The sequence below is a fragment of the Neopelma chrysocephalum genome, unplaced genomic scaffold (assembly GCF_003984885.1).
Source record: "Neopelma chrysocephalum unplaced genomic scaffold, ASM398488v2 Primary Assembly neopelma1_25, whole genome shotgun sequence".
NCBI classification, from domain to species: domain Eukaryota; kingdom Metazoa; phylum Chordata; class Aves; order Passeriformes; family Pipridae; genus Neopelma; species Neopelma chrysocephalum.
This window is the reverse complement of record NW_020897694.1, coordinates 31703065-31725148: the sequence shown is the minus strand read 5'-3', so window position 1 is coordinate 31725148 and position 22084 is coordinate 31703065. Positions and strand designations below refer to the sequence as shown.

Here is a 22084-nt window from a genome sequence, read left to right as displayed (position 1 = left end):
TTCTGGCACTGGTTTTGGGCTTCAAGCTCTGCAAGCCAAAACTATATATATGTATATAAAATATATTTTAAGGAACAACATAATATTCACTGTGGCCTGATTTCACTCTATAAAATCTGGGTTCCAGATGTGAGTGGCCAATATGTGGTACTTCTCTACCCCACTTAGGTCACTTACATTCTGGTTGTTTTATTTTATTAATTCTATATCCTCACCAAAAAAGCAATCTGTAAGTTCATGTTGCTTTCTAAATACCTCCTGTAGTGATTTTTATCTGAAAGTAATAATTCTTTCCTGTCTTCTTGAGAAAGTATGTCTGAACCATGTCCAATGGGATAAATTTCATTGTCTACCCACAGAGATAGTGTCTGACCATCCAAGAGAAAAATTAGTATGTTGATTGAGGGGTTTCCCATCTGCACTCAAGACAGAGAAGGAGACATTACAGGAGTTACCTTTCTAAAACTTGATTCAGTACCTGAAAACTACCATTCACCTTCTCCTTGATGATTTGTGTGGGCATCAGATCGACAGGTAGGGAGGGAACAGCACTGATGTTTATAGGTAAGGACACTCTTACCTTCTGTAAAAGTGCAATGCTAGAGGAAATGCAACACCACCTACTAAAGTTGATTGGTTTTTGTTGAGGTCATGAACACAATCTCATAACAAACAAAGTCATTGATAGTTCTTTTGCTGTTCAGACATTTCCAGTATGGGCTTTTCAGATATCAACAATCATTCTTAGTAATAAAGGAGAAATAGTGCAGTCATCTCCATTGTGATGAGAGAGAATTTTTACCAAAAAAAAAGCACATTCAGAGGAATCAAGACTCTGCACAGAAGTGTATCTTACGACTGAATGTTTCAAAAGCACAAACAAAAGTTTTATTTTGTTCTCTACAATAATATAAAATATTTAATTTCAAGGTAATCAATAATTTCCTTCAACCAATATTATTCTGAAAAGGAGAAATATTACCAGTAATGAAAGCAAGTAATTTTCAGCTATCTTCCAAACCTTCTAGAAAATTATGTCCACCGTTGATTTGTATTTCCCAACTACAAAATAAAAATGTCTTCCTTGAAAAATCAATTCCTTCTCTTTTAGTCAAATAAACACTGTTCCAACTAAGAGTTAAAATAATCTGCCCTGGTTGTGTACCTGAAAATGAACTGGTATGTCTCATCACCTCATGGAAAAGTAGGAAAAATTTCATTAAGAGGACAGGGAAAAATAAATAACAATAGTTAGTCAGTTCTGAACTTTAACTTCTCTGAGTGAAACTTATTTGAACAATTACAATACAGCAGAAAACTTTGTTTTCTTTGCCTCCGATAAAGTTTTCTTCTTTTACTAACTACAAAGGAATAAGTCCACAACATTAAAAGACTATGTCTTCACACAGATCTCTTCATTCTGGTTGATGTCTGCTTAAACAATACAGGGGGTCAGAAAGTGAATTTTTTTTTGAACTCTAGAGAACACTTGTGAGACTCTGCTGCTGTTTCCAGAAACATTTACTGCTTCCACCATTTCTCATGACCACTTCAATCAGAACTTGAATAGCTAGGAAAAGATTTGTATGAACAACCAGTCTTCAAAAGTATTGATATTTTAGACAGTACTTGGAAGCTACTGCAACATTATGAAACAGTAACTCTAATTTCATTTTAACTCAAGTGGACCTCAAAATTAGATCATATTGTCTGATATACTGTAATTTTACTGAGCTGAAGATTAGTTGTTGTTAAACTGCTTTGTGTTTGTGGTTCAAAGCTCATTTTAAGACTTGCACGTCATGCGCACAAAACACTTCAAATTATTGGCTCAGACAAATTCCCATATCAGTTGTTCTTAGATCCATTAGATTATTGTTCACCTCACAGAAAGGTATTCTTGCATGCAGATAAAAAAGATGTATCATCTCTGTAGGTCTTCTAATCCAGAGCCCTTCAAACATTTCTGTTGTTCAATGTTCTCATCTCTATTCTCTTTTGGTATTCCCACAGTAACCTCTGAGTGCATCTCCACTTGCATTGACATATGTTGCTGTTGGATAAAAATGACATAATGCACAGCATTTGCATTCAATGGTATCACCGATTCTAAATATTGTTACAAGCACACTACTTATTTGATGTATCTGGAAGCAGTACAGGTTACTTACTCTGTCACAACTGGAATACAGAGATCATTTGAGTTACCCTCTCAATCTACAAGTTGCTCACAGGTAAATTTGCTTAGTTTTCTGAGCCCTAATTTTGTTGCTTGACAACCTCCAAGATGATGTTACTACGTACCTAAGGTTTATGTCAAAGTCACAGTCTAGCCTTCAGGGGTTATATTTATTTGTTGGATAAAACAGATTATCTCAGCACCATTCCCCACAGTTGTCCTAAGACTTTCAGTGTGTCCTTTGTTATTTCAGGTGTCAGCAATATTTGAGATACTGATATGTTCCATATGTTTTATTTAATTTATCTTTCCTAGAACTGCCATCAACAGTCACTTGAGTCACAAGATGGGTGTCATCTCAGTCACTTGTTGCAATCATCTAGACAGTAATGACACAGCTGTACTGAGGTCTGTCTGTCAAGGGTTTATTCAGTGTTTGTAACAGTTTGGGGACAGAAATCACTTCTTTGTCTGTCAGTGATATTAAATATAGTTTTTATGGTGATCATTGATCGTGGTAGTTTTTTATTTATATATTGAATACTAAGACCCCTAAATAGCAGTGCATGAAGTTCAAGCATGGAGGGAGATATAGAAAATAAGCTTGATGGTAATGATTTTGTTTTTACATTCTGCCAGCCCATATGTGTTGGCCAAAATGGGTATTACAGGCTAATTTGCACATCATTACTGGTAAAAAGGACTAGAAGGAATTTTGCACAGGAAGGGTGATAAATATGGCACATTTGTGTTGAACTGGGTCAAATTATTTGACACAGAAGTGTCACGGCAATTACTCTGAATCTTGAAAATAAGAGAAATAGGAGATTTGACTTCAGACTAGTTCTATAGCTCTTGAGCTTTTCTGAGAAGATGACTACAGAGAAGAGGAGCACAGTCTGCTTTTGGGAGCCAGCCCAAGTCTTGGTGAATGAACTTCAGGTGCAAGTCAAAACACTTCAGTCTTGTAATTTGTAATATGATTATATAGCATATGCACATTGTTTTTCCAATAAATTTGTTTTGAGAAAGTAAAAATAATAAAAAAAACCAAACTATGCCTCTTGCCTCACAATTCAAATTATGATTTGTGGATTGAGATGATTTGTGGTTTCTGTCAGAGTTTGCAATCATGTAGATATATTACACTAAAAACCAAACCACAGTATTACATGACATACATTTTTCCCTTGCGGAAGAAGTGGCATAACATCTCACATTGGCCATTGCAAGTTACAATGCTGAATGGGCTACTAGGAGATATTTTGATATTGCAGTGTAAGTACAATAATACAGTAGAATACAGTAAAATTAATAGAAATCCTGCAGAGGCTCTGAAAAAATATTTTGAGCATATAGAGCAGAGAAGATCCTCATTACAGTTTCCTATTTCAATGATGTTTTCCCAAAAAACACATAGTTTCATCACACCTGTGTCTTCTCATCATGTGTTGTAGGAGAATGAGGTAAGAGGCCATCTTACCATGCCTCCTAGAGCACAGTTCACTGTATAGCTTCTATGGAGTTCCAGGGATCTAAGCTACTACCTAACTGACATTTTTTTTCCTGTAATTCACACAGTGACAGACAGCAATAAGAAACATTGAATTGTGAGAGCCAAGGAGCTCCATTAATGATAGTCACAAAAATATTGCAAATATTTTGTTTCCATTTTGCCCAGTTGACTTATACTTTGCCATCAGATAAGCAAACATCTTAACTTACAGCACATCAGCTCTTCCAAAGTGCATACCTCTGTACATGTCTTTGTCACGCAGCAGGTGCACAGTTGAGGTAAGTTATATTCCATGCATTATGGACCGTCCTCTTATTTGCAATAAGAATGTGCACAATTATTACAACATAGCCAATGACTTGCAGATCTCCACAAAAAATTCCCTTTGATAACAGGCCTACATGCTTAGACATCTAATATCCCATAACTGACTATTTTCAGGGAGTCAAGGTGATCGCTCCTTACAACTCAGCGTATTCTGTGATTCTGTAGAATGTTGGTCCATTGAGTGTGAAAGCACCTTTAGGTGCACCAGGCATTAAAGTCCCCTGAGAATTTTCTCCATTCTGTCTACTGAGATAATTGTCATGTAATCTCCACAAGTTTTCTGTTCTCTTCTGGCTTCACTGCAAATGTTCTGCACACTTTTTCCCAGTCTTTCTTAAAAATTACACGCTGCTCCAAATGTAATGTACCATTCCAATGGCAAGTAATATCATGAGAGTTGATGTAGTGAGATTAAAAAGACAGATACATTACCTGGTGACGAGTCTCATCTGTTAACCAAGTTTTGATATTATCTGAAGGATGTGGAACAGGCGTAGTTATAACTTCCAGGCAACTATACCTACAAGACAGTGATACAGGCACATGATTATTGTTGTCTGCAGAAACAGATCAGTCAATAATGCTTTGAATATATATTCCAATTAGACAGGCATCTACCACTTCTAAAGTCATTTCATCATTTTTTTGTTTCACTGCAGACATTTTTCTCAACACTTTCCCTAGCTCTTCTTCAGCCTGCCTGGTTTTTAGCCTGCCAGAGTTTTAAGAGAACTGATGGATATACATAAACATATGATTTCCAAGCAAAGTGAGAACTTGTGGCATGCTACCATGTCTGTAGCTTAAAAAGTCACCCTAATATGTGCTCTTAATAATTAAAAATTGATAACTTCTTTTATATGAATCAGGAATAATATTTAATCATTAATTAAATAATCAATTTACTTTTAACAAGGGTTCCACTTACATACTGCATTACCTTCCAAATATTAAGGTATCTTGAGTTATCTTCCTATCCTGAACAAGTTTATTTTTCAATTCAAGAAAGCCTTCAGTGCCATGTCAATAGGAAAGCTATGTAGCCAGGCAGAAAATTAGTGACATGAAGAAAGTTGGCTGCCTTAACTGTTGGTGGGTGTAGGACCACTACTATTACTTTGCTGTACTAATAGTAATCATACAGCAAAGCAAATTCTTTCCGTCACCCTCACTTCCCTTTTTTATTGATTTCTTGTAAACTGTCCAGCTTAGAGTAAAAAACTGCTTTCATTACACCCACGGATTATGAAATGAAATTGGGCAAGATGACAAGTGCAGTTCAACTTTGGTGTGATTAACATTGGTGGTCTTAAACACAGAACCTGCAAAAGGATGGGGTAAAGTCACACTGAGGATAGAGAAGCAGCAGTGAGAGTAAGATTAAAATATGTCACTTATTGTGGCAAAAAGACATCTGAGAGTAGGGTGGGAGACTGGAGCTGCAGGGGACTGCAGTGGGAGCTGTGAGATAAGAATAAGGCTCACCAGGTCATAATGCCTGGCACTCCTTTGTTAGAACAATAGTCGGAAATGCACAATTAACTGCTTCTTGCAAATATAATTTATCTGAGAAGATCTGTGTTTGACTTTTATCCATTGTATGGTTTCCCCTCATCCTGATGTGCCTTCCACCAGAAATTTATACAACCTTCCAGAAATGTACACTACCTTCTACATGCATACATCAGCAAACCTCCAAGGAAAATCAGAAGACACAACAATGTGAGGCTTAGCAGCAGGACATCCACTGTCTTTTCTTAAAAAAAGAAGAGGGCAAAGTAATGTTAATAATATGGCAGTGGCTAGGGTAGTTCATAAATGGGCGAAATATAAATAGTTGGATGACTCATAAATATTGTACTATTCCTAAACTGTCACAGATTTAAAGAAACGTTTCCTGGAGATGTTTTAGGGGAAAGGGGTTTCTGACTTCAGCGCTGTTTCTTCCTTCTCCTTTTAGCCCTCAGCCTTGATCCAGCCCTTTCTCTTGCTTCATTCCTCTCTCGTAGTCTCCACTCCCATTTTTCCTGAAACTCTGCTCTCATACGCTGGGCATGACCTGTCATGTTGCTGGATACTTCCATCCAGCCTTGATTTCTCTGCATATCAGCCCCTCTATCTGTCTGCTGTTGGCACTCGTGATGCTGCTCCAACTGCCCTTGGATTCCTGCTGTTGCCACCTCCCATCTTCACACACTATGAGTCCCCTACTGCTACTTCCTCACCCCTTCACAGCTGTAACTGATCTAAGAAAAAATGAAAATAAAAGCATTTTGTTAAACAAAATATTCTCTTTGCTTCAAGAAGCAACATTTGGTTTCTATTATACTTACCTTTTTTAAACCTGCTTGGCATAGTCCTAAAGAAATGGGAGCAATACATCTTTATACGGTTCATCAGATACTACTGCTCTGTACCTTGCATTTCTTCCTCCAAAATACCCCAAATACCAAAATACAAATGTCTTTGGTTGACTCAAAAGTGTATTTCTGGCAAATTTTATTTTTTGTTTAATATCTAGTCTTAGAAGCACAACTAGTTTGGATCGGTTTGAATGAAATACTTTGAAGAAAGACAGACAGGAACAGCTCTAAAAATGCTAATAGCCTGAGGCCAGTTAAACAGGGTTTAGGATCAATCTAGATCAAAATCAAAGAACAAAAGAATAGAACTTAAGTTCAGAGTTTGAGCCCACCTGTAGTTTAAACCAAGTATGTTACAGATTTCCACAAATTTGATATGAAACCAAGAAAAGACTCAAAAACTTGTGGGCAGAACTGTGTATAGGAATAAGCTTATTCACTCTTGCCTTTGGAGCTGAGGGCTCAGAAAACTTATTCTGAATAATCTCTGGACTCTGTAGAAGAAATTCTTTTGTTTGAGGTAATTGTTCTGCATCATTCTGCTCACTGCTATTGCACACGCACACAATGGAAGAGGAAGTTCTGGTCTTAGCAGCAACTGAACCACAAAGAGGTTTGCTCCTCCTGCTTTCCTACTTTACACATTTTGTAAAACAGCAAGAAAAAGAAGCATATATATTCATTTTATGGGGGGGGGTTTCAGATGCAAATGCTTAAACTTTGTCACAAATAACAGTACTTTGAAACCAAAACAAGTGGCTCGCTTTGCAAAAATGCAGAACACCTCTGAATTACTATTAACTTCAAAGCAATCTATGAATGCTCATCAACTCCAAAAATTAGACCAATTATTTAAAGTTTTTACATATGAATAAAGCTGATCCAACACTTCTTTTTTTAGCAGAAAGTTTCTATAGTAAACGTCTCAGTTCAGTTTAAATTGAGAGGGTTTTTTTGAGGGCATATGCTGATTCCAGTGGAGAATGAATGTGTTCCCCACGAGAAAATTAACAAATTCTTTTCATGTCAAAAGAATATTTCAGAACAAATATTTTAGTTATGTTTTGAATTATGTTATTTCATTTTGATGTTTCAGCTTTTTTTTAAATGGAGGCTGAAACGCCTTTTTAAAATATATTCTTAAAGAAATGTAGCACATTTCCTAGATGAAACACTGGAATGCCATGGAGAAGCAAAGAAAAAGCAGGTCATGGCATGCTTCTTCAAGACTTTCAGTAGAAACAGATCCTACAACACCAGAAAAATTGACACATTTTAAAATAAAAATATTAGATGAATGTCTTTCCTTTCAGGTTACTCCACATAATATCCACTTATACATATTCTGAATTAGAAGCAGACAAAATAATTTCAACAGAATACAAAGTAAGATGGACAGAAAGAGGTTTCCCTGAGCGCATGACCCTTCAATGCAATATATCGACAGATTCTTTCTATGAAAGCCACCAATACTCCCCAAGTAATTGCTACATCACATGAAATTATGCATATGTGCAGTATGCTCCAGGGTAAATCATCATACTGCACTGAACATATGCAGATATTACAGCTTATGTGCAATGGTGGTCTTGTCCACAAGAAGCTTTCCTGAAGTGGAGGAAACATGCAGTGATTGTTGAACCTCAACAACAGCTGTATCGAAAGCTGGGAAAGCAATGGTGATGAAAACATTTGAAGGAGAGTTGCCGAGAGCAAGGTTTGGCAGGCTGGAACCAGAACAGGTGACTTCCTAACTCCATTTCCTTCTTCTGGTGAAAGGCTGGCAGGGGGTGAGTAAATCTACATTTCTCCATCCAGAAAATCCTTCTGATTTCTCCTGTCTACACATCAGATGTGTTTGGTCTGTCATTAGGCGGACAGACCAGGCACACCCTTCTAGGCCATGCTGTGGTCCCAGGTTCACTCTGTCTTCAGTGAGAAGAAAGGAGAATCTCCCAAGGGCAACTCAAGATGCTGATGTCCTTGTCTTCTTAACCACAGTGAACATGAAGAACAATTACGTTTCTCTCTCCTGTTATTTCACAAGTAAAATGCTTTTGAAATGAAATTAATGATTCCAGCCAATGAAGGTTTCAGCAGATCAATGGGATATAGCAGGGCATCTGATAGACTAGGCAGCCAACATCCAGTAAACCCCATAACTGAATTTACATTCAATCCATTGCAAAAATAGTAATATCTAGTGTTGCATTTCCTGTCTTCAAGTAAATATGTACTTGAAGATCAATAGGTCAAAAAGGCGTATTCCAAATACACAGGTTATTGCATTAAATGAAGATAATAGCATTGTACCTTTTTTTTTTATGTTAACACACAGACACAACTTTCTCTCTATAAATATAGCATCGCACAATTATGCTACTTCCCCTTTACCTAAACTGACATCAGGAAACTTCTCCTTGTGGAATTATTTTTCTCATCACGGAAAGCACAAGTACACCAATGTTAAAATCTAGTCATAGGAGGTGAAGGAAAAGTATTACAAGGTTCTTGTTTACTTGTGAGATGAAGGGGCCAGAGTACATATATTTAAATATTCCTATCTCTGTCAGATAAGAAATTATTCCCCCAAAGTAATAAAAGAAATCTTAGTCCTTAAAGACTAAGTGATTTGATGAATGTTACAACTTTTGCGGACTTCTTGGTTTCAACAGTTGAAAGCATTTTTAGAGATGCTTGGGCTGTCCTTTGCAGGGCAGTCCTGAGGGTGTTGGGACCTTGTCAGCTGCTGACCATAATTTTTTCTATGGGCTGTCAAGAGTCAGGTGTAGTTTAACTCAGGAGAACAGCCCTGTGCTAAACTGCCTCAGGACCAGGGAAGTAGAACGCAGACTAAAGACTCCCCTACAGCAGAGCTGTGTGAGCCCGGTACACGCCATCGACCCTTAGGTACTGTTAAGGCCCAATAACACAACCTGAAGAAAAATAAAGGTAGTAATGAGGTAATATGTCAAATGGTGATAATATAGTTCTTGACAAGGGTTATTAATAGTAAGTACATGATAACTTACCGCCATGAATAAACACTGGCTCACTCCATTCACTCCAGATCTTGTTTCTTATGCATATCTCTTTCTTTGCCCTCACTTGTGCTGCACATTTGTTTGCTGGCTTATGAAATGGATACTTATAGTTCTCTTCAGTGACATTTACAATCTACCAAGATAGGTTTAGGGGGTTATTTTGGATGATTTCGCATTGCAGTTCATGCAGATATAAATCTAGAGATGTCAAATACTATTATTTGCATTTCTAACTAGTAGGAAGAGATTTTCAAAATGAGTTCTTATGTCCAGACAAATCTAACTCTTGTCTGATGTGATAGAACTGAAAACAAAGAGAGATCGGAACTGATAAGATGGAAGTAGGTATCATTTATAGTAGGACAGTAAGAATTTGAAAACACTGATTCTCTTTTCATTTTTATGACATCATGTGTAGAACAAACACAATAACTATGAAACTGCAAGTTTTAAGATTTTGATGTAGGTAGTGTGCTATACTTTCTTCTCTGGTAGAATAAAATCTTGCGTTTTTCAGCTGAAGGATGCTCACTATTTTTGTAACTATCCTGAAACATCTTTAATTGTGCCTATAAAAGAAAGAACACTACTTCAAAAGATCAAGCCCAAACATGGAGTGGCAGAGTTTAAAGCAGAGGGATCTCTAAATTATCCGTCACTTTTGAAAACTGAAGTAAACTTCTGTAAATAAACAATGCTAAGAATTTAAGAAGGAATACAAAAAGAAAGCAGGAGAGAAAACTTGCTTATAAAAATTAAAAGTGATGTTAGAAAGTTGCAAAGAAGTAGAAAGTATGAGTCTCAGACACAGGGAGGCACAGAACCTTTGCTTCTTTGTTGTCAGGAAAGCATGATCTCCTGTTCTCCTCATACTGACTGGTGTGGTGTGGATTTGACCCTGTGTACCATGCCACTTCTTTCTTTTCTCTTTAAGACTTTCCCAGATCTGCTGCTTATTTATTTTTTGTGGTGTCCAAAGCACAAGATGAAACTTAAGGTGAAACTCAGTAGCTGGAAGGGCAAATTAGTCACAACCTACATCTTACATGTGACATGCAAGTCATATATACTTGAATAGTATTTGACCTTTGCCTAAGAACATGGAATGATTGACTCAGTTTGTGGTTCTCTGCAATCCACAGACCATTTTGTTTTCTGCATTGCTGTCTATATTTTAATCCTTTATTTTGTATTGACACATTTGACCTGCACTTCCTAATCACAGAATTTTCCTTATTACTGAATTTTGGCTTGTTAATTTCAGACTTACCCAACATTTCAGATTCTAATCTTGTTTCCCATGATACTTGCCAAGCCTTCCTAGTTTCCAGACACCTGCAAACTTAACTCCAATCCGTATCACAGTATCATTATTTGTGCTTGTACGTATTCAGTAAGTCATGTCTTCAGGTATTCAGAATAAATAAATATAGACTTGTATATTTTAATCATTATGCTCTTATCTGTTCTTCAACAAATATCTACAAACCTGCTTACAGATTCCCTAGTACCTCAACACATTAAGTCTCTGTGATTAAGTGGCATTAACACATTAAGTGGCAGTGATTAAGACCTCGGTCTGGTCAGTATACAGAACATACAGCTTACTTCATTCTTCTCCTTCCTGTGTCTCCTGTAATACTGCACCAGTTTTCTTCTTTAACTTTGTCATCCCAGCCCCAGGAATTTAGTGCTCCTTGGCTAGGTAATTACCATTTTAATCATTACTAACTGGTTATCCTCAAATCTACCTTAAAGCCCCTCTCACTTGGTTGGTGCCCTTGTATGTCTTTTTTTGTTGTTGCTGTGGCTGCCTCTCTTCTGTCTGATGTGCCTCTGTGATTTTCCACTTCTGTAGGTGTTTATTCGCTTCTGTGCCTCAATGATTTTTCTTCGCTTTCCTCTCCTATGTTTATATCCTGCAGATGTGTGCAAAGGACAGGAGTAAGAGAGAGAAAAGGAAAATAAAAGCAGTATATTCCACCTTAGTAAGGCTGCTGGACTATTTTTTGTATGCGAGATTTCCTTCCAGAGGGTGGGAGGTGTTAGGAAGCTGGAAACAGGGGCTGCAGTGGCCATGTGAACACTGCAGATTGCAGGATCCCCCTGCTCACCTCGGGTGCATCCCAACCCTGCAGTGGAAGGGGACCCCTTACTCCCACCCCTCTCTGCTTCCACCTCCCTTGCTCTGAGTCTGGAAACAAGAAGTAAATCAGTGTGCACGGGCAGGGAGTCAGAATAGCTCCAGCACGCTGCTGAACAGAATACCGAGGATCCAGCATGAACTGCCCTTGCTCCCTCTGCTCTTTGCCTTTCACAGTTAGGAGCTTTGTGAGTAGACAGGGACAAGCCCCTGGAAGTCTCTGCCAGGGGTTTTGGAGTATTAGGCTTAGGAGTGGTTTAGGGAATTATAATTATTTGCAGAGGTGGCCATCTATCTGTCTGCTGGAAAACCCTGAAGGGGACTGGGAAGATTTGGCATGTCCATGCCAGACCCATGTTCTTTTTCTGGATGCTTCCAGCCCTGTTCTGGAAGCTGATTAGCAGTATTAGCACTGCATCTGAATTAATAAACCCTAATATAATTTATGACAATAACTTTATGTGATCATTAATGTCTACTCATTGCACTTCTCCTTTCTACTTTGTCAAACAAAGAGTGGATACACATCAATTTAGTCATAGATTCTTTCAGTGTAATTGTCTTTTAAATATTTGCCACCAGCTTAGATAGGGCTTTTATTGTTATAGTACTGTGCACTGACTGAGGTGTGCGTTAGATGATATTTAGGGTCTTAAACAAAAACAGCTTCAATGACAGCTTGAATAAAATCATCAAAGATTCAGAAAATTCACATTCCAATACACATCTGAATTTCATACTTAACGATATTCTGCATTAAGTGCTTTGCTTTCTAATCTTTGGGAGTTCAAATAAAAATATGCATGAAAACTTTTCTGCTTTCATTTCCAGGTAATTTCAAAATGCCATTGGGTCATTTAGTCACCATATTGCATTATCTAAACTACAATACTGCTCTATTTCTTACTGCTAGTTTAAGAGATGCTGTTACAATATCATGAAAGATTTTAAAATACATACAATGTATCCAAAAAGAGGAATAATTCTTTTGGTGATGTATTTAGAAATAACAAAAATAACATGTGAGGGTTTTTCCTTTAAAAATATGACCAGAGTAACTGCTAAACCTTTCTTTTTATCAATACTCCTTTTTCTATAACAAAAAAGTCAGTACAATCTATGTGATAGTAATGTGGAAGTCAAATTCGAGATGAGAAGAAAAAATCATCCAATCCACTTCAATGCAAGCTTGACTCTGAAAGATTTTATAAAATGTGTTGTTTTTCTTTTTTTTACCAGAAAGACAATTTGGATTAATTATTAAAGACCCTGGGATATCTTTATATTAATCCCTGTTAAATTCAAAGGATGCCTAGTTTTTATGGAAGTTGTGTTATACATACTAAGTGCATTACCAAAAAACGTACTACCTTAAGATCTGTTATTTTCACTTGATACAAAAAGCACTTGTTATTTGCAGAACCAATAGTGGGTGGCGGTTTCCAGTGAATTTTAATACTTCTGTTTTCAAGGGAAACTGAGACGTTGTTTGGTGGGTTCAGCTTCTCTGAAAGATAAAGCACAAAGAGACATTCTGTGCCTCATGCTCTTTCATATATTCATGCTGATGGAAAACAAATGCGGTATGTTACTCCTTAAAATATACAGCTGAGTATTTTGGGGTTTGCCACACCCAGAGGAGACGTTCAGTGAGTGACACAGGGAGCTGGGTTTTTTCAGGGAAGGTAGCAAAGGTGGGCAGGAGGACCAGGGACTCTCCAGAGTCTGTGTTGGTGTTGAAGAGACCTCCAGTCTGCTACAGGCTCCATGCCATTTGGGACACGTGTCTTGTGGGATACCCCAAACGTACCCACAAGCCTGGTAGTATTACTTCAAAAAAACCAGAATTTCATCTCTCACAGAGGGATTACTGAAGGGGCACTAGCACTTGGCAGGTGTCATAAAATCATAGAATGATTTTGCTTGGAAAAGACCTTAAAGATTATCTACTTCCAGTCCCTCTGCCATGGGCAGCACCACCTTCCACTAGACCAGATTGCTCAAAGCCCCATCCACGCTGGCCCTGAACACTTCCAAGGATGGGACATCCACAACTTCTCTGGACAATCTCTTGCCCAGACAGCCTGTCTGATTCGACAAATGAAGTTTTCTACTGATGCTTAAGAAATATCTCTCTCTCTCTCCTGTAAATGAGCAGGCAAGCATTTGCTATGGAGGAAGTACAGGGTTGGAAGCAAGGGACACTTGGGTCCCCAGGATTTTAGCCTTGGATTTAGGTAAGCAAGTCTACAGTTGCTTTTTTTAGCAGGGCATGTGCTAGGGCACTGATCCTCAGTGTGTGCTGGAGTACCCAAGCATCCTCAGTCCTCCACAGCTGCTGCTGTATTGCTGTGAAGGGAAGAACTGAAGCTGGAGTTTTCTGAAAAAGCCCTCCCAGCAGAGGCAGAAGTGCATAGCAGGTGTCTGTAGACAGGGTCAGTGAGGTTTGGGACAGACATGGCTGCCATGTGGAGCCATAGAGAAAAAAACAGAGAGAGGCAGAGAGGGTGAGTGGCAGCACAACTGGTCCATACAGCTGCTGTGCTTGCTCTAGCAGCCTTGAGGATGGGGGCTCATTATCTAGGGGATCATGAGCCATGAAAGGTGAAGACAGTAAGCAGCAGGGGTTTTTTTGTTTGTTTGTTCATCTCTGAAGCACTATTCCCAGACCATCTCCCCCTTCTGTGAGAATACCAAGAGTAGGAAAAAGATTTTTTTCATCCTTTTTCAGATGTTATCTGGAAATTTCTTTAGCCCACACACACACCAACAGACAGGACTCAGTTATTTTGGTGCTAGCTACAGTACAGGGCATACGCGGGTCCTGTTTTGTCAGACTATATGTCATATTACTGGGAAGAAGCTTGAATTGCAGGGGCTGGTAACCAGCAGCAGGACATTGGACCTCCAGGACTGTGCAAGGGCTCGAGTTAAGGCCAGATGGAGGCTTTCCTGTTGAAGAATCCCAGGAGAGTTTGAGTTGGGAGGGGCCTTTAAAGGCCATCTAGTCCACTCCCCTGCACTGAGTGCATCTGCAACTACATCAGGTTGCTCAGAGCTCCCTCCAACCTGACCTTGAATTTTTCCAGGGATGGGGCATCTATCACCTCTCTGGGCAACCTGTTCCAGCATTTTACCGTGTGTAAAAAACATCTTTCTTATATCTCATTAAATCAATCCTCCTTCAGATTAAAACCATTACCCCTTGTCCCAGTGTAACAGGCACTGCTAAAGAAGGGGAACCCAGATACAAACGTCCCTTCCTTATGTGTGTGACCTGAAGGATACACTCTTCCCTGAAGGGAAGGGACAGTCCTGACTTGCAATGGAGCCTTGCAAAAGTCCACTACTTCTACAGTGAAAAACATCCCCCGCAAGCATGCTCAGATTTTGCTTTAGTGCCCTACCAACGCTTGGCAGTGGGATTAGAGGCGAGGAGAGCTAACAGGGCTTCTGCCTGGAACTGAGAGGTGAGCAGGAGCTGTTGGCTGAACCAGCTGTGACTGACGTGCAGCCCTCACGATGGCTAAAGTTTGGTAAGGTGGGAAGGGAAGAAGGGTAGGAAGGAAACACTGGCAGCCTGGCCTCCTCAAAGAGGAGGTGGTGGCTGCCCTGAGCAGGGGGAAAGAGACTGAGTGGCTGGAGAGAGAAGCAGGGAACAGATAGCCTGATTTCTCCTATTTATCCCACTGCTCATTCCTGCCCACCTCAGCCCTGTGGTCCCTGGGGAGACAGTCTAGAAATAAGCATCTTCCCAGTCAACTATGAAAATACCTAATACAGCCTTCCTGTGGATTACTTCCCCCTCTCACTTCCCCCCACACACACACTTTTTTTGTCTTTTCAGGAAAATCTGAATTTCCTGAAAATGGTTTATTTTCCTGAAACAGAATATGTTGCTTATAGCTGGGTCTGATTGCAGTGTAAAGCTCTAGATAGAACAAATAATTCTAATGTCTTAGAATAGAATAAATAAGATCTAACTCAGAATACATTTTGATAGTTTTGAATTATATTTTTTCTATCCCTTGAGTTATGATGGATTCCCATGTTGCAGGTCTGGAATGTTAATAACTTAAAAGGCATTTGAATCTGCAGTCTCTGCTAAAATTCAAGTGAATTTTTACCCATGAGATTAATTCAAACTTCCCAGAGAAGTAAGGAAAAATAATTTTATATGATCATTCAAAACTGTCAATAATTAAAAATAACTGCCAAGATATTTTTAGCTTAAAAAATAAATAAAAGTGCTACTCATGTTTGAGAACATTCATATTCTTAAATTCAGGTTATAAATGAGACTTGTGACAGACTGCTTATGCTCTTTCTTTTTTAATCATGCTTCCTCAGCACTATAAAAGTAAGGAAAAGGATAAGAAAGATAAGAATTAGTGAAAAGAAGGGCATAATGCTGTTAAACATAATTTTCTCATACTGGCTTATCTTTTATTTTTAAATGACAATTAGAGATAAATGATGTTATTACATCAGAGAAAAAACCCTCAAACTTTGAATCATAATCCATTTTGTTTAATCTTTGTATAAAATTCCCATGTAGATGAATGCCTAAATAGTTAGAATTAATACTCTGACTTTGTCACACTGCCCTATTTTCTTTTAATGTTTTCCATGAAATAAAAGAATTTTCCATAAGTGATAATAGACTATACTTACCTATTGTTTGAGGTGTAAAAGTTTTGTAATAAGACAGTTCTCTCGAATTATTTCTGAAATCTCTTGCTGTTATGTTTAAATTGATTTTCCTTGATGGTTGAAAATATATTTCCTTCATATGGCATCCAATATTTTTCTTTCTTGCATTTTTAATATATTGCTGGCATTCAAACAGTTTTCCTACATGCCTGTGAATAGGAAAATATGAGTTTTGTAAAACAAACACTTGGGTACAAAAACATGGCTTCATACTTATTTTGCTCAAGACACTTGCCTGTATGAAGAAAAGATCTGGATATCTTCAGGAGCTTCTGCTTTGATATTCCAAGTGCAATTGAAAAAGGAAATGTTGTATATGATGCATGAAAGATTCTGAATATAGACTGCAACAAAGAAAGGGGAAAAATAAATAATTATATTTATTTTATATTGCTTTTCTAATAACAATATGAATGTTTCCTTTACAAACTCATTATGTAGCCTTATTTCTAGAAGCATGAATAAGTTATAGGTAAGAATGAATAGGTCTTTTGGCTTTTTAGACAATGACAACCGAGAAGCACATCTGCTTCTACCACCAAAGCCTTACTAACACACTTTAAAAAAATGTCCAGAATAGAAGCTGAAAAGCTCTGATCTTTTAAGATTTCTTGAAACCGTGTGATACAGAAGACAATCTTCATGAGACATGAGTTGATAAGGAAAATGGAGAGAGTGGTTGGGTTTTTCTGCCATCTTGCTCAGCAAAGCTGGAGTTTTCTGAATCTGAACATGTCTAATAAAGGAAATAATTCTACATTCTGGTGTTATGGATCATATTCTTAGCAAATCCATACCAAAAAATGTAGCAGAAGATAATAATGGGCTTTCAGAAACTATGTGTCTCCAAGTAAGACAGGACATTATCACAAATGCTTGGATGTCTTAACAACACATGGGAAATAGCCGACCTGGAGGTGCCTTGTAAGTAAATTCTGACCAGTCACTCTCCTTAATTATGTCTTCTGTTTCTTTTGCAAAAAGCTGTGTCTTAACTTTAGCCTTAAAGCCAGAATGTAACTCAAGACGTATTATCTTTTTCTTTTCCTGCAGTCTTTCCTAAGAGGAGGAAGAAGAAATTGCATGAAATTAGTGTCAGACTAAGTTTTGAAGGGGAAATTATGCAAATTCATCTACTGAATGAAGCAATACATTACTTCACTTTAAACTATGTGTAATCACTGAAGAACTTACTTTCCTTTCCTGAGTGGAATTGAAGAACCTATAACTCAAAATATACTTCACAATGTATTTCTCAGTTTCTTCTTTTGTCAGGTTATTGTTCCAGGACAAAATGACTCTTGAATCATGCTTGGTAATCCACAGAACATTATGGAGCCCAAGTGCATCTGCAATTACAATAATATTACATAGAGGAAAAGAGGCCCACCCCTCTGTACACAAAGGATTTGGCTCTCAGCAAGGCTTGCACACCCAGTAGCTCTACCAGGACCTCTGTGCTTACATGGAGTAGGCGATTTCTGAGTTTTGTTGAATATGACTTTCAGCAGTAAGAATCATGTTTACCTACCTGCAGCTCTCAAAATTAGTTGATTTAGTTTTACCTGTCTTGGACACCTCTCCTAGCACAGGTCCCCATTTCTCTCCATGGGCTGTAGAAAGTGCCTTGACAACAAGTTCAGATGAGATATCTGGGATGGCTAGTGTAGGATGAACTGTTATTTAATACTTTACTTACCCATTACTTTGCGTTGTCCACTTGCCAGACTAGTGGAAAACTCTGTCTTACACTGGTAAAAGCTTAGTATCAGCATGACAGGAACAACTGTAACACATGCCATAGCTAATGCTTTGAACCACAGGTCTGAAGAAACTGAGATGCTTTAGTTCTGAGTTCGGTTGAAAAAGCAGTTATAACATGACATTTCCATTTTGCATCTGTGAAATAATATGAAAGTGTCACATAACCACTTAAGAGATGTCTAAAGTATAAAAAGTAAATATGAAATGACATAGAAACATAGAATCATAAAATATGCTGAGTTGGAAGGGACCCATCAAGATCATCGAGTCCAACTCTTGAACCTGCACAGGACACCCCAAGAATCACACCATGAGCCTGAGAACGTTGTTGAAACACTTCTTGCATCAGACAGGTTTAGTGGTATGACCACTTACCTGAGGAGCCTGTTCCAGGGCTCAACCACCCTTTGGGTGTAAAACCTTTTCCTGATATCCAACCTAAACCTCCTCTCACTCAGCTTCTTGACATTTTCTCAAGTCCTGTCACTGGTTAACGAGAGTGAAGAGATCAGTATTTGCCCCTCAGCTTTCCCCCATGAGGATGTTTAACATATGTTTAACATATGTTTAAGAGGTCTTGTTGATTGGTGCCTTCTGTTCCCAGGGTGTTTGTACTCAAGCCCACTCTTTGACTGGGTGCCAAGGCCAAGAAGGACATGCGTGCCATACTGCACTGTTTTTGAATCACAGTACTGCCTAGATTGCAATATGACAGATATGGATACGACACTACTGATACTGAAAGTAGACAGTTTAGGTAGGACTAACCTGACATAACTTTGACTAGATACAAACCCAGCGGCTCTATTTGTATGAGTTATCTGGCCTCTAGGGACTGAGCAGCAACTGTCATTTCTAAGACTGTGATTCCTGTTAGTTGGTTCAGGAGGTCATAAGGAGAGATGAATCCTGCCATTTGAAGAAGTGAGTATAAGCAAGAGTACTTCAGGTGTTTGGTAAATTTGGGATGCAGTGAGCAAGTAGGTTCCAGACTGATCAAAGTTTGTTTCAGAAAGACAGCATTGTTGTTTCTCTGATGCATGAGTATTCATTCCAAGATTGCTTTAATGTAAAACAACTTCTGAGACCTTCTGAGTTCTCCACAGAATTCATGTGCCTCTGCGTTCATAATCTTTCACTCACTAACTGATTTGTCTTGGCTCTGATTGTTTTCAGTTTTAAATCCTCAGACACATTCTATCCAGGGATCAGCACCTGGAGCCATATCAAAATTTTCACCAAGGACTAACAAGTGGCAGTGGTCATGTAGAGGAAAATGTGTGAATGTTCAAAACATCCAAAAAATCTGTAATGAGGTTTCCAGGAAAAAAAATACACATACACATACATACATATAGAGATTAATTTATAATGCTATTTTGGCACAATGCAGTGAAAAAGAGATCATTTAATGAGTGATGTCATTGTTTATGAAGTGCAGTGGAAAAAGTAATAACAGAAGGCTTTAAGGTAGAGTTTTGCCCATCTAGTTCATTCTGGGAGTGATCTCAGGTGTAGTACTACCAGCAACTATAGTATGCATGTCACAGCATGCACATGGCCAACAAAAAAGAGTAAATTCTCCTGCTTAGTGTGCCTGGGTGAGAAACCAGTTCAGTTGTCTGGTGAGGGAAGGGGTGATCTGGGCCATGAATGGTGCTCCTTGAATGACATGGTGTGTGGCAAGACAAAAAGTCACAGAAAATATAAAATGAAAAGAAGGAGCTTTCAAGGGTTTATTATTCAACATGTAGTGTCTCATCCCTTCCCGTGAAATGAAGCAATCAAAAACAGTCCTAGGAGCATGTATGTATGTTATTTAATTTAGGAGAAGATGAAAAATAAGAATGGAAAACACTAAGCAAGTTAAAATATTTGTGGCTAATATTAACGTTACTTGTTTGGAAAACAAAAGTCAAAAGGGGATGTGGAACAGGAAAAGGAACAAAATAAATCTTACAGTAGCAACAACTTTTGGTGTTAGAAATTAAAACAGAAATAATCTGTGAGGCAACATATATGAATTCGTTTGGAGAGAGGACACAGGAACAGAGAAGAAAGATTTTTAAAGTCATTCTGAATAAACTTAGAAGAAAGTTAACCAACTTGAGTCAGAGAAAGACATTTCAGGTGAGACCATTGCTGTTTCCCAGACGTGAGTTGGTCCAAGAAGTACCTTGTGTACAGGACTGAGAGGCACTTCTCCACTCAGTGTGCAATGAATTCTTGCACCTTCTCCCACAGGCGCTGTGATGGTGGACAGTGTCTGCAGGCCATGAATAGGACCAGGCAAATGCGTGCAAATAGGTACCTGAAAAGTTCCTAAAAAATATCAGAGATGGATGTACCCTGTAACATCCCTAATTGAACAGCTCTTGATGCTGGGGAAATACTTGGAGAATGGACTGCAGGAGCTGCCAGAATTGTGGATTATATCTGAGTAACATCTCCTGATGCCACTGCTGTAGGCAGAATAGCAAAAGGACAACTGGGCTGACCTCAAAGGGTATTTCTTATGGTTATTTAAAATGACTTGGTTCACAGAAAAGAGTAAAGTGAAAGCACTGAAACATAAGAACACCCAAGATGACCAGGAGGGAACAAAAAGTTGTCCATCCATAAAAAGCTTTTAATTCACAATTTGTCAAAGAATACATATTTTCATTAATACCAGCATAGGTGAGCTGAAAGACAGAACATTTCCTCTCAGATAATTGCAGACAGAGCTTTGGAGTCCTCATCCTCTGCTACAAAGAGCTTTGACTTAGTATATGGTGCTGAAATTCAGTCCATGAGGTGTAAATAAAATTCACTGCCTGACAATTTTTTTTAAAAAAGACTCTCTGGTTCTTTAGTCTCTGGAGAAATGCAGACTAGGCAAATTAACTTATAGACAGTCCAATTAATCTAATGGAATAGGAATTATCTTAACTATCTAAATCATCTAAAAAAATGATAAAGCAAAATAATTTAAAAAAAACCAAAACAAACCAATTTAAAAACTTGCTTTCCAAGCAGTGCACTGCCCAAAATGCAATTTTAAGCTTTTTTTTAATTTAAAAAAGTACTATACATATTTTATTATTTTCTTTTGTTTATCCCCCTTCTTTCATTTCTGAGCTTCAACTACAGTCAATACCTGTTACTATTGCTGTAAACCAGCAATGTCTGGTTTACAGTAGTGCATTGTTGGATTAAGAGAAAGTGAAGAGAACTAAGGGGAGCTGCCAGCCCATTCACCACTGCAGCTGCAGAGATCGTAATTGTTTGTGCAAAGTCCACCTGGTGAGTTTGGGAAGTAGACAGTCAGAGCAAGAAAAATGAAAGTAGCAGAAACAAGCTTCACAAAACTTAAGAGCTGTTACTTAGAGTGGAAGAAAAATAAACTCTTTAATTTTAAAAAGTCAGGAGACCAGAGAGTTTGCTGAAGTGTAAATCCACACTGTTCATGTGTCTGAATAAGGTTATGTTTGAAAAGTTTGTACGGATGATTACTATATCTTCCTAAATAGAAAAGTTAATGATTTAAGAAATAGCTTTTACATACGCATATTTTCTTTGGGAAAAAAACCAGTAAAATTGTCAAAAAACACAATTTCAAATGCTATTGTAAATAATGTTGTTCCTAAGTTGGAGACTAAGTTCAAACATAAACAATGAAATCTTTTATTCATGGTTCTAATGCACAGTCTTAGATATAAGGGGAATCACTCAAACTGTTTGTTTGATTAATACTACCTAAAACTTATGCTTCATTTAATGTTGTTGATTCATATTTTTCAACACTCTCCACCCTTCCTATCCCATATTTGATAGTAGACAATGTAGAAATTGATCAATTAATGATGAAATAAGCAGTGTAGGTCAAATAAATTTTAAATCTCTGGGTGGATGAAGACTCAAAACAGGAGCACCATTTACATTTTTTTTTTTCCAAAACTTACCTTAATTTTAATGCTCATTAGATCCTGTGTACCTATGCATCCTTTGGGCTGAGAAGCAGGACAGATCAGTACTGGAGAATGTCTTGATTTT

General features: G+C 38.0%; 1 protein-coding gene across 1 annotated transcript; it reads right to left on the bottom strand.

Annotated features, from left to right (window-relative positions):
* Positions 1-1773: 1773 nt before the first annotated feature.
* LOC113963786 (interleukin-5 receptor subunit alpha-like) lies at positions 1774-22084 on the bottom strand. The gene is made up of 11 exons (XM_027675223.1): positions 21994-22084; positions 17985-18184; positions 17480-17634; positions 17197-17344; positions 16521-16629; positions 16247-16434; positions 12943-13079; positions 9418-9562; positions 5691-5778; positions 4455-4542; positions 1774-2053 (listed from the first exon to the last, which is right to left on the bottom strand). The coding sequence occupies exons 2-11, from the start codon at positions 18085-18087 to the stop codon at positions 1925-1927; spliced, it is 1290 nt and encodes a 429-aa protein (XP_027531024.1). The 5' UTR covers positions 18088-18184; positions 21994-22084; the 3' UTR covers positions 1774-1924.

Excerpts from the sequence above, each read along its gene's own strand:
- LOC113963786 (XM_027675223.1), bottom strand. The coding sequence starts at position 18,087 with ATGGCATGTGTTACAGTTGTTCCTGTCATGCTGATACTAAGCTTTTAC. Across the intron at positions 17,345-17,479 it reads ATTCCACTCAGGAAAGGAAA|GAAAGACTGCAGGAAAAGAA; the intron begins GTAAGTTCTTCA and ends TCCTCCTCTTAG. Across the intron at positions 16,630-17,196 it reads TACTTACAAGGCACCTCCAG|TCTATATTCAGAATCTTTCA; the intron begins GTCGGCTATTTC and ends TCTTTGTTGCAG.